At 43.6% G+C, this 12,714-nt stretch overlaps 1 protein-coding gene across 1 annotated transcript in view; it reads right to left on the bottom strand.

Moving 5' to 3' along the window:
* Positions 1 to 12,714, bottom strand: part of LOC134601635 (hexokinase-2-like) — a 78,622-nt gene that overhangs the window by 54,632 nt on the left and 11,276 nt on the right. Inside the window, exons 4-6 of the mRNA XM_063446153.1 lie at positions 2,862 to 2,978; positions 2,678 to 2,773; positions 2,176 to 2,275 (exon numbers count right to left, since the gene is read on the bottom strand). Coding sequence (XP_063302223.1) covers positions 2,176 to 2,275; positions 2,678 to 2,773; positions 2,862 to 2,978 — 313 coding nt within the window. The remainder of the gene's footprint in view (positions 1 to 2,175; positions 2,276 to 2,677; positions 2,774 to 2,861; positions 2,979 to 12,714) is intronic.

Consider the following 12,714-nt stretch of genomic DNA (forward strand, 5'->3'; position numbering starts at 1 on the left):
GTATAGTGAGATATCTTTTGAAAACAGGAGAGCACCATAACATTAATCCTGTTCAGTACCTGAGTACCTGAAGTCTACATGGTCTCTGGACCATATCGTGGATAGGACGGATTCATTCAGTCAAAAGGAATGTCCTGCCTAGAATCCTCTATTTGTTCCAGACGCTACCTATACATCTCACTAGGGCACAACCATTACCCTTACAACAAGCAATCGGGGCTTTTATTTGGCAACATAAACGGCAAAGGATTTTAAGAAATATCTTTTACCGACCAAAAACGCGAGGCGGATTGGTTTACCTAACCTATATTTCTATTTTTTAGCCGCTCAATTAACACAAGTAGCGATGTGGCACTCTCCCCCAGATGAGAGGAAATGGGTGGACTTAGAATCCCTTATGTTGGGAGCAGACTTACCTCAACTCATCATGTGGATACCCAAAGAACATAGACCCATGATTAGAGTTACTTGCCCGACAATACTCAATTCTATGGTATTCATCCATGCAAAGGTATGGTTAGCGTCAACCCCTTCTCCCCTCATGCCTTACCTCCGCAGCAGGGCATTTATCCCAGGTATGACAGCTAGGGATTTCCAAAATCTAGAGCAGGCAGGCCTCCAACAGATATGCCACCTATTCCAGGGCACGGAGGTCATTACTTTTGATGACCTTAAACAAAGGAGGCTTTTTTTATTTTATATCTACAGATATCTAAATATCCTACTTTTTTTTAGATATGCTAAACAATCCCACATCAAAGAAGCGCCACTTAAAGCGATGACATTCTTCGAACGTTTATGCATTACTGAAATTATGCCTAAAGGCCTGATAACGCCCACCTCTGCTCGGAGACCGGGGAATGGGGTAGACTAACATACACTAACCAATGGGAACAAGATGTAGGTGAGGAACTGGAGGGCATTGAATGGCAGGAGATATGGGAAGCTAATGCCACCACCTCTATCTGTGTAACCCTTCAGGAGCAATCCTTTAAAATTATGTTCCACTGGTATACAACTCCTTTAAAACTATATAGAATGAAAATATCCTCCACGGATGTGTGTTGAAGGGGTGCGGGATGAAAAGGACGTACATACATATGTTGTGGGAGTGCCCATTAATGATACGATTCTGGAATTTAATTAATGATTTGTTAATCCAAGTGTTCTCAAGAACCCCAGACACTTGGATATATCTGTTAAATAGATCTACTGAAGGGTGGACCAGGAACGAACAAAAACATATTCACAAAATAACCCTGGCTGCACGAAGGGCTGTAGCTTTTGCCTGGTTAAAACAGGGTATCCCAAACATTACAGAGGTGATAAACAGGGTCAGAGAAATACACCTGATGGCTAGGCTGGGAGGGGCCACTAAAGCATTTCATAAGGTCTGGGAACCATGAGAAAACAGTCCTTTTAGAAAGAGTGTCTCTCGTGCAGAGAGAACTTGCTGGCATTTCGGATCTGGACTGCCCGTATGGGTGGGACCAGTCTGATATGCTTCAGATATGTTCTCTCTGTAATGGCACAAGATGAGCTAAAACCAGCTTGAGTTCTGAGCGGGGACCCACTGAAGGGCATGTTATTTTAGTTGCTGTCTGTTCTCAGAATACTCTTGTGACCCATTTTTTGCTTTTGGAAATTAATGATGATAAATGATGTGAACTGTTTCAAACACGGGGAGGATCCTGGTGTCTGCCGACACTCGTTTCCTACTGACCTCTGTCCACCTCCTTGCCCCGCCCACCTACCTGTGGCTCACATAAAAAGATGGACCTTGAACCCGTACACCCCCTTGTCCCCTCTTCTCACTCTATACTTTCTTACTTTCTTTCTATTCTCTTTACTTTTCTTTCTCTCCCCTATGTCTAGGGGGATAATTACCACCAAAAATTGTGACTGATAACTTGCAAACTTCATATGTAATGATTGATGCGATGCACCCTATTGGTACTCCATGTTTTATATCATCGTTCAATTGCCTTACCATTATGTTGATTGGATACTTTATGTGAAAGTAAGACGCTATACCATTACTGTCATTGTTTATTGCATATCATTCATAAATAAAGAATTAAAAAAAAAAAGAAAAATGGTATAATCTACAATTAAAGAGGATTATAATCAGAGCTTGCATTGGGCACCCAGAACCTTCAATCTGTAACTTCATACCTGCAATCATCCCTATTTCACAGCTAGGGTCATGGGAACAGCATGACATCATGGTTCCAGTGGTGTCATTAGCCAAGGCAATCACATCTAGAGAAAGGTCCTGAAAGAGAGCATATTTTAACACAATCAATTGGCCTATTAGTAGAATGTTACAACAATGCAATGTTGCATAAAAGTAATTAGCAAAACTGAAGTGTGAAACTTTTTATCTAATGAGATAATGGTGCAATGGTGGACATTCAGTCGATTATCTTTTTCAAATAGGATTATAAAATAAAATCCATGAAACAAACATATCATTTCCGGAACAAGAGATACATAAAAACCAAAACATTTAGCACCGAGCCTTCTGGTACAAAAATGGTCCACATGTGTTTGCCTCTGTCAGCCCAGAATGGGTTTTCCACCACTGAGAAGGACTGCTGTTCAAGCCAGAAAATCTCACTCTCCTAAAGCTTTCCTAATGGTGTTACAAATAATTTTACAGCAGTTGGGTACCCACCTCTTTCTTGTTAATGGCTTGTTGTAATAGATCCACCACATTCTGTCCTACACAATCACTAGCTTCAATCCCTTTAGTCCATTGGGTGAGCTTTGCCTGTGGACATTCAAAACATAAGGATTTGTGAACATTATCACATTATCTGTGTCAAGAAACCATAACACAATAAAGCACCTATTTGTACCATTTTCAGATCAGTCTGTTCACAGGGAAAGGAAAATATGAAGCTTACAACCTTCTTTCCACTCAAATTTTCTGTTTCTTGGAAGTCTAAGAGGCATTCGGCAATATGATCAAACAACTGTGGGGGAAAAAAAGAAAGGTGAATCAGATGTATGATACAACTTTTGACATCAAGGTCCAACTATCTTACATAATTACAGTAGGGATAACAATTAGGGATTATTCTAGCTTTAGTGACCAAATAATTAAAACGTTATTAAAGACAACAGGCGAATATTTACTTTAACTTTCTTTACTGAATCTCCCAGCAGCAAAGAAACAGTTAAAAATGTAAACAAAAATCAACCAATCATAGTACATATCAGGATTATTAGAGAGCTGTCTGACTCCTCCTGACTCCTCATTCTTGATGCAGCCGATCCCAACAGATAGTCAACAGTGTAATCAAGAAAACTTTAAAGAGAAACCAAGGAGAGATGTACCAGGAAGAACTTTAACAGTTGATAAGAATCTTCACACTAGAAACAAAGAGAAACATTGTGAAAGTATAGTGTTGTGGACCAGGACATAAATCCCATGCACACAGTTGTAGAATACACTCATGAACAAATATAAATACTGGAACTAGTGCTATCAAAACATATGAATTAACAGATAAACAATAGAAATCATTGCAAACATAGTAGGAAGCCATAAACCCATGAGAGGAGCAAATGACCCGAAGAAACCTAGTGGATACAAAAAAGCTTGATGGTCTGAAATAAAACATACGGAAAGTGGATTCTCTCGATCAATTGCCTGAAGACAAAATGTCCGCAAGGGATTTACCCACTGATAAGGCAGTTGAATACGGCTGCATATAGAAGGGTTTTTGCAAACCAATAATTTTTCAATTGGGAAGTGCGCAGCAGAAATAGCTGAGCAGAAAAAGTTGATAGTCCTGTAAGACTTACCTTGATTGAAAAGAGACGATAAGAAGTTCACAATGGTAATTAAAGAAGAATAAAAGGCATCAATATCCCTTACCACACACCAGCTAACAAAGTAGAGTAATAGGATCGTCTGGTATTCCCAGAGTAAGCCTCCAGCTTACTTCAGCTAAAGTCCTGAGACATTCCAGGATCCCCTAAAATGGTCCAGGCCACAAGACAAAGGTGAGCATGAAGAGCAAGGTAATGATAATTCCCAATAGGATCTAGGAGAAGATATGCAGATAGGGGTAAAAGAAGATGATAATATTTGGATAACTGTAGGAGAGTGGGGTACCACGGTTGGGCTCGCCATAGTGGGGCTATGAGGATTATCCTGACTCCTTTATTCTTGATGTGGTGGAGAGCACATTAAATTATCATCAGCCATGTTTGTAGGAATGTATCGACTGTGGTATTGAGTAGATCTGGGAGCCAGTCGAAGAATGCATCTGTCTGATGGTTCAAGCTAGAAACAAAAAGGTCCAGCGTGAGAGGGCCATGGAGAATATGTAAACGGTATAAAACACAAGGGTCTAGTTGCCAATTGCTCGCGTCTTTCCAGTGATGGGAAAACCAGTCTACGATGAAATTCTCTGAACGAGGAACGCACTCTGCTTGGAGCTAGAGATTCCTGTTCAAACAAAGTTATTTTGTGATGTCTGAAAGCAACTTGGAATTGGATTAACCCTTGTGATTTATGTAGCGTACAGCTGATATGTTGTACATCCGCAGGACCAGTGAACAGTTGTAGGTGTCCTTGGCAAAACTGCGGATCCAAAAGAGCCGACAATCAATTCTAGACAGTTAATATGTAGGGCTCATTTGGATGGAGACATAAACCGCCTGTAGTGAGTTCACACCTCAGCCCAGTAAACTGGCATCGGACTTCAAAATAAAGTCTGGTTGGAATCCAAAGATCTACCTCCTGTTCCATGATTCCATCTTGTGTAGTCACCAGTTCAGCCCCAGACATACCTGGTCCGTTCGGTAGATAAGCTGATCATACAAATCGGACTGGTGAAGGTAATGCGCTTGATAATGCAACGGACCAGGGAATAAAACATGGATAGATGCAGAGAGATGGCCAATCATGCTTGCCAAATTCCAAAGGTGTATGTGAGGGGAGGAGAGTAACCTCTGTATACATCCTTCTTGACAGCTTTTATATTGGTGGTTGGAAGTTGTAGGACTGCCAGAATCGAATCGATGGGGAAACTGAGAAAAAGGACAATTTGGGGAGTAACAAGAGATGACTTCTCAAAGTTTATTGCAAAGCCCAGGTTCTGAAGAAGTGACAAAGTCATTGTAGTATGAAGGCAAAGAGTGTCTGGATCTTGGGCCATAAGCAGGATGTCATCCAAATAAATATTGGATCTAACTCCTTGTGAATGCAGCAATGCCATGACTAGCTTCATCAGTTTGGTGAAACACAAGGGAGCTGAACAGAGACCAAAAGGGAGGCAGTTAAATTGCCAAAGCTTGTCTCACCAATAAAATTGAACTTAACAACAAAACTCTTGTGCAACATGTACTGTGAGGTAGGAACCCTTCAAGGCAGTACAACCAATTTCCCTCACAGAGCAAGTTGTGTAAAAGATGGATGCCCTTCACCTTGAAATGATGATAATTGATGAACTGATTTAGGTTCCTGTGATAGATAACTGGGTGAAATTTGCCCTTTTTTTTCTGGATGAAAAAATCTACTGCTGAAGCTTGGGGAAAAAGGTGACATTTCTATTGCACTTTTGAGTATGTACGTATCCTCTCTGTTCATCCACAACAGAGTGGAAGGTATGGCCTGTAGTGGCTATAGCACAGTTGACCTGAAACCCTCACACAGTTTGTAGAACCCATGGGAATTATGTGATCTTTGACCACTGTAGGGAAAAAAAGGGTTAGATGGCCTGCAATGGTTGCCTGAGAATAGGAAAGATCAGTTACCTGAAGCAGTCCACGGATTGAGGCAGATTCGCATCCACGGATGGATCCTCATGGGAACAGCTGCCTGTGGTAATATCAGGTATTCCCCAAGCTCCAGAGATCAGTGGGGCGAGGCGTGTGGCCAGGGAAGGTTGCCATGCTGGTAGCTCTGCCTTGGTGTCGACCAGCACTATCGGAAAAACATTTGGAACGGAAAATACTACATAGAGATGGTTTGGCCTTGTTTAATGAAGTCAAAACGGAGACATATTGAGGGGGTGCAGCCAACTCGTGTACTGAGCAGGCGCCATATCTCAGAGCTCCTGCATATCTCACCCATTTTTGCAACAAAAAACGTGTTTTTCTGAGATGATCATCGGTGAGACACATTGGCATCTCACCCTGCTGTCACGCTCCACAGCCTGATGCCCTTTTTTCATACCCCATGGACAAGCACATGTCCTACCTATGACCTACCACTTACCCGCCTTATCCAGACTCAAGTCTCTCCTCGACGGAGGCCAGTACCTCGAGGGACACCTGTACTCGCCAGCCGACCCTGAATCCTCAACCCTTCCGACAGCTGGAGCAAGTATGGGATGCCTTGCCAGAGCCCTGCAGCAAGTACTGCACCCGACACCAAGGACATCGGTGCACTTCTGCAACGTCAGCCACAACATAAAATGGAAGCCGCAGAGGGCCTAGCAACCTCCCCCGCACCTGGCACTGCTGAGCCGGAGGCTCCAACTCTGTACAGGGCCGCAGGGCAAGGATTTTTGGCTACACAGGCAAAGATACATTTTGTTGTTTTCCCCCCCCCCCCATTAAAAAAAGGGTCTGAGGAAGGGGACAGGGGCTGAGGAAGTGGGTTTAAAAAAAAAAATAAAAGAAAGTGTACTCCCGCCTCCCAGAGGCATACCTTGGGCAAGGGAGGGGTGGGACAGGATCTGGAGTCTGTCTGCAGTCAGTGAAGTCGGCTGGTCTCTCCTGATGATGTCAGGAGGAGTGGCGTGACTTCCTCTGCTCTTCTCCCAGACTCCCCAGCGGTCCTGGGAGAAGGGCAGTGGAAGTCATGCCCCCTCCCCCTGACATCATCAAGAGACGCCGTCCGACTCCACTGGCTGCAGGGAGAGTAAGGTAATTTGAAAAATCTGAGTCCCCAGCCAGAGGCAGGAGATTCAGATTTTTGTGCCCCCCTGCCCTGGCGCCTTAAGGCGGCTGCCTGAGCCGCCTTATGGACAAGCCAGCCCTGCAGGGCCGCCGAAACGAAGGTACCAGCAGTCTGTAAAAAAACTTATAGAAAACGGTACATGCAGTGATAACACCACAAATTAATAAATAAATGAATAAAAAAGAAGAGTAGCAGCTACACACCCACTCTAGCGACTTGATGAGTTATATACTCAGAAATGGAAAATAGGGTGTGTGCGCTTAAGAATATAAAACTAGATAGATGATATAAGAATTATCAAAAAACATTTATTAATTAGGTAAAAAATAAATAAGCAGAGGACTAATTCCGATCACCACTGTTATACCTTAACCGGACAATTAAATACAAAAGTATCATAAAACAGAATAACAAAAAATAAATGACACCAAATGTATCCACAAACTAACTACACTGAATGGCCGAAAAGATGGAATAACCTCAATATAAAGAATATATAGAGGTCCGATCACTAAGTGAAGGTAGGGTGGATACAAATAAACAAAAAAATTATATACCAATAAACACAATAATAATAATAAGTAGGAAAAATATATATCTGTCCTCGGTGTGGGCCCCCACCTGAGGTAGATTTAACCAGAAGAAAAATAAATGAAATATGTATAAATAAAAGACAAAAGACTAGAAACAAAAATACTAAGTGAAATAAAATAAAATGAAAAACCAGTAAATGTCCGGAAGTCCTCCCTGGGTAGGCAGAATAAAGGTGATGTCGGCGGATCAAAGAGCAACCAAATAAACCCTCGTTCTGGGAACTCCAACTCTCTCACACTGCGGTCGGGATCTTCAAAAAAGACCACAGTGGAGGTGAAGCCAGGAAGATGAACAAAGTAGGTGCAGAGTGATACAGCAACCGCCCAGACAGCAACCAGCAGATAGAAACCGCGGTCGGTATTTTCAAAAAAGACCGCGGTATTCAGCCAAAGATGAAGACAGGACGTCAAACCCAGGGGAAATGGAAAGAAAGGAACAGCCAGCAGCCCACAGATCGACGCGTTTCGTCCCAAACTGTGGGACTTTATCAAGATCAGTACTTGTGCATAGATCACCGCCCAGGGTTTAAATACCTGCTCAGGATAAAACCAGCAGGTAAACCCCGGAGTGAATAATTATCAGTAATTATCAGTAATCAAGCTACATCAGTGAAACCTGTTAAACATAGAACATGTGCTGATGTTATATACAATAAACTGACAGTTTAACACACAGGTAAAAAGTTTAACAGATAAGTTCCACACAATCTGATTTAATATTAGCGTATAAACAAAAATTTAGCGAATTAGTTCCACACAATCTGGTTTAATATTAACATATAAAACTCCATTAAAACTATACATATAATATAAAAGAAATTTATAATAAATTCTATTAGCCAGCAAAAATCTAGGTCAGAGGAAAAAAAGCCATCTACATACAAGGAGAGTGCAGTGCAGATGCCCCCTATATTATTGTTACATCTCAGTAATACAGCTATATATATTTCTTAAGTGGACCAACTAGATATAGAAAAGAGACCTCAAACTAAAAAAGTTCTATCTCCTCGTTTAGGCCATTGGGTGTGAGAGAGTCTAACCTAAAAATCCATAAGGACTCAGCCCTGATAAGGTGCCTTTTCCTAATAGCAAGATCCCTAGTGGGAGGTATAAACTCTATTCCCATCACTTTAATAGATGCCGGGTCACTATTATGAAACAACTCAAAATGTCGAGCAACCGAAGATCTCCTATCTTTGTTCAATATGGCCAGTCTATGCTCTCTAAATCTAGATTTCAGGGGTCTGGTGGTCTGTCCCACATAATGCTGATTACATGGACAAATCAAAAGGTATACAACAAAGGGGGTACTGCATGTAATCCTATGGTTAACCACAAAAGTTTCTTCTCCCCTATATGATTTAAAGGTGGACGTATTATGGCAAATAAACTCACAGGTCAGACATCTGCTCCGCCCGCAACGCAAATTGTTGACACCATTCTTACTGGTAGCTGGCCCCTCCACATTGTCCCTTAGTTTAGAGGGGGCTAATATATTTTTAAGGTTTGGGGCTCTCCTAAAGGTAATCTTCGGGAGTTCTGGAATACTAAAACAAAGTAAAGGGTCCTTTCTAAGGATAGGCCAGTATTTATAAACGACACTAATAATGTCATCATAACATTTGTTGAAAACCGTAGTAAAGACAGGAGAAATCCCTACTCCCACATCCTTAGTACTGATATTGTATTTAGCTCTCCTCTTTTGTGGACAGTTATATTCATCCAAAAGGTTAAGGATAAGTTTGTGATTGTTACTGTGCGACACCCTAATCAAGTGTGACTCCTGATCAAGTGGCCCTACCCTATTATTTAAACGGCCTGACGGAGGGACAAGGTCCTCTCTTTTTAGTGCCCCTGCCCTCAAATAAGCCCGTCTGATCTGTTCAGCAGGATACGCTTTTTCTATGAAGCGACGGCATAAAACGAGTGACTCTCTCTCATAGTCCATAAGGGAGGAACAATTGCGTCTTAACCTGTAAAATTGGCCAGAAGGGATATTTCGGATCCAAGTGGGATGGTGGCCACTATCAGCATGGAGATATCCATTGACGTCAACACTCTTTTGGAAGGTCCTAGTTAGAACTCTCCCCTGAAAACCTGTCAGAGTGAGATCAAGAAAATCAATGGTGGACAGCAGTCTGTAACAACCAGCAGTCTGTAACAACAAATGGGATCCTGAACTAGCCACCAAGCATGACATTCAAAACTTCCTGCAAGTCATCAGAAAGCTGCTGGAATCCTACATTGCGGTGGTCAAAGAAGATGTCCAAGCCATGACAGAACGGGTCCGTGCCTTTCGAGGAAGACGTACAGGACATGTGCAAGGACATATCCACTGTGCAAGATACCATCAGGCAAGTCCAGTCTTCCCAACAGATACTCCACGGACAAATGTCCACAATGGAAGATCGCTGCCAATGTCACAAGTGATGTGGTAATACGTTGTTCCTCGAGCCTAGCATGGGATCCCAGCCGTGTTGTTCTCTTCGTCCTGAGGGGGTGAGCAGAGACTTACTCGGGTACCTGAAAGGAGAAGAGCCAAAAGTCTTCGGGCAATGCCCACTAATACCTCCATTGTTTTATTATGTTTATAACTTTTTTCTTTATGTTGTGTTTTACTATTATAACGCAGGTTGTTCTACTTATGAATGAGTCTCACTTACTGGGACAACTCCTTTCATCCGCTCTACAGTGAATAGTTTAAGCACATTCCACTTATAGTATAAGCTCCATTTAACCTCTGCCCCTGTGGCAACCTTGGTTAGGGGCACACTACGCATCCATGAGCGCTTACAACTAACCTTCTGCTGAACATGGTTCACCAACAACTGACTAAGCTCTACTTCATACATACTACACCTTCACTCTTTACAATACCAAGCTCATGGCGACAATGATATGTAACTTGTGTTTTACATGGCCGCTCTTGACAGACACATGGCCACTCAGGCCTGTTACTCTGGTTTAAACTACTCTTCATGACACCACAACTCAATATGCTACCTTACAATTTAAAAGGAGATGACGTACACACACCAGATTTCACGCCACCCACATATATGTTGCAATCAGAGCCGGATTTTTACACACTACTCTTAGGTTTGCCACCTGACTGGCATTTTACTGGCACAGCCAATATTTGAGGCTGCCGGACCGTGCCGGTATTGCAGTAATACCGGCAATACAAATGCAGGTATTTTTCTCAGAATAATTAGATTACTCTGCAATACCAGCACCGGCCAGAAGGGGTCACTGTGTGTGGAGAGAGGCAGGGATAGGAAGTTACAGCATATCCTTGCCTCTCTCTATCCGTGGGGGAGCGGCAACACAGCACAGAGTCCAGACAGCAGCTCTACAGCTCAGGTAAGTGAGGGATGGGGGGGAAAGGCAGCAGGGACACATGGGGACACTGAGACACTAGGGGAAACATGTGGACACTGAGACACTTGGGGACACTGAGACACTAGGGGACATATGGGGACACTGAGACACTAGGGGACACAGACACTAGGGGACACAGACACTAGGACCTGGAAACACTGAGACACTTGGGGACACTGGAAAACATGGGGACACTGAGACACTAGGGGTCACTGGGACAGATGGGGATGCTGAGACACATGGGGACATTAGGAGACACTGAGACATTGGGACACAGAGACACTATGTCCCCATTTCTCCCAGTGTCCCCATCCAGTGTCACTAGTGTCTCAGTGTCCCCAAGTCTCTCAGTGTCTGTGTCCCATGTCTCTCAGTGAGCCTAGTGTCCCCATGTGTCCCGGTGTCCCTATATGTCCCAGTGTCCCCATGTCTATGTCCACAACTGTCCCCATGTCTCCCAGCCAGTGTCCCCTAGTCTCCCAGTGTCCCCTAGTCTCCCAGTGTCCCCAAATGTTTCAGTGTCCCCATGTCTCCCAGTGTCTGTGTTCCTAGTGTCTCAGTGTGCCTAGTGTCCCCATGTCGCCCAGTGTCCCTATATGTCCCAGTGTCCCCATGTCTATGTCCACAACTGTCCCTATGTCTCCCAGTTTCCCCAAGTGTCTGTTTCCCAGCCAGTGTCCTCAGTGTCCCCTAGTCTCCCAGTGTCTGTGTTCCCATGTCTCTGTGTCCCTAGTGTCTTAGTGTCCCCAAATGTTTCAGTGTCCCCATGTCTCCCAGTGTCTGTGTCCCCATTTCTCCCAGTTTCCCTAAATGTCTCAGTGTCCCCATGTCTCCCAGTGTCCCCATGTCTCTGTGTCCCCGGGCCTCTCAGTGTCCCCGGGTCTCTCAGTGTCCCTATGTCTCTCAGTGTCCCCATGTCTCTCAGTGTCCCCATGGCTCTCAGTGTCCCCATGTCTCACTGTGTCCCCAGTATCCTAATGACATGGGGACACACTGGGACATTGGGACACTGGGAGAAATGGAGACACTGAGACACTGGGAGACTAGGGGACTGGGCGACATGGGGACACTGACACTGTGATACATAGGGACACTGAGACACTAGGTGACTTGCGAGACTGAGACACTGGGAGCAATCCATCTATACAGCAGAATCAAACTGTGAGTAGTTTGTTAGTGATTTTACAGAATTATCTCGGATGTCACTCCTTGTGATTACACAAATGATTAAGGCTGGTATTTTTTTCCAAGAAAGGTGGCAACCCTAACTACTCTTCACATACTCTTGCTTAAAGGAGCACTATAGGGTCAGGAACACAATCATGTATTTCTGACCCTATTATGTTAAAACCACCTGGCCCCTTCTTGCCTCCCTAAGTATAGTAAAATATAACGTGTATTCAAGTCTGCAGCTGCTGGCTTTGCCTCTGAACTGACTGTCTGCTGACATCATCAGAAGTGGTGGTCTGAGCAAATTACAATACTTCCCCATAGGATTGGCTGAGACTGTCAACTAGGCAGATCAGGGGCAGAGCCAGCACAAGTCCAACATAGCCCTGGCCAATCAGCATCTCCTCATAAAGATAAATTGAATCAATGCATCTCTATGAGGAAAGCTCATTGTCTGCATGCAGAGGGTGGAGACACTGAATGGCAGTGCTGCACGCTAGGCAGTACTGCCCCAGGAAGCACCTCTAGCAGCCATCTAAGGAGTGGCCAGTGGAGTTATTTTCTCTGAAAAGACAGTGTTTACTGCAAAAGGCCTGAATGGAATGATTCTACTTACCAGAACAAATACAATAAGCTGTAGTTGTTCTG

The sequence above is a fragment of the Pelobates fuscus genome, chromosome 3 (genome assembly GCF_036172605.1).
Source record: "Pelobates fuscus isolate aPelFus1 chromosome 3, aPelFus1.pri, whole genome shotgun sequence".
NCBI lineage: Eukaryota > Metazoa > Chordata > Amphibia > Anura > Pelobatidae > Pelobates > Pelobates fuscus.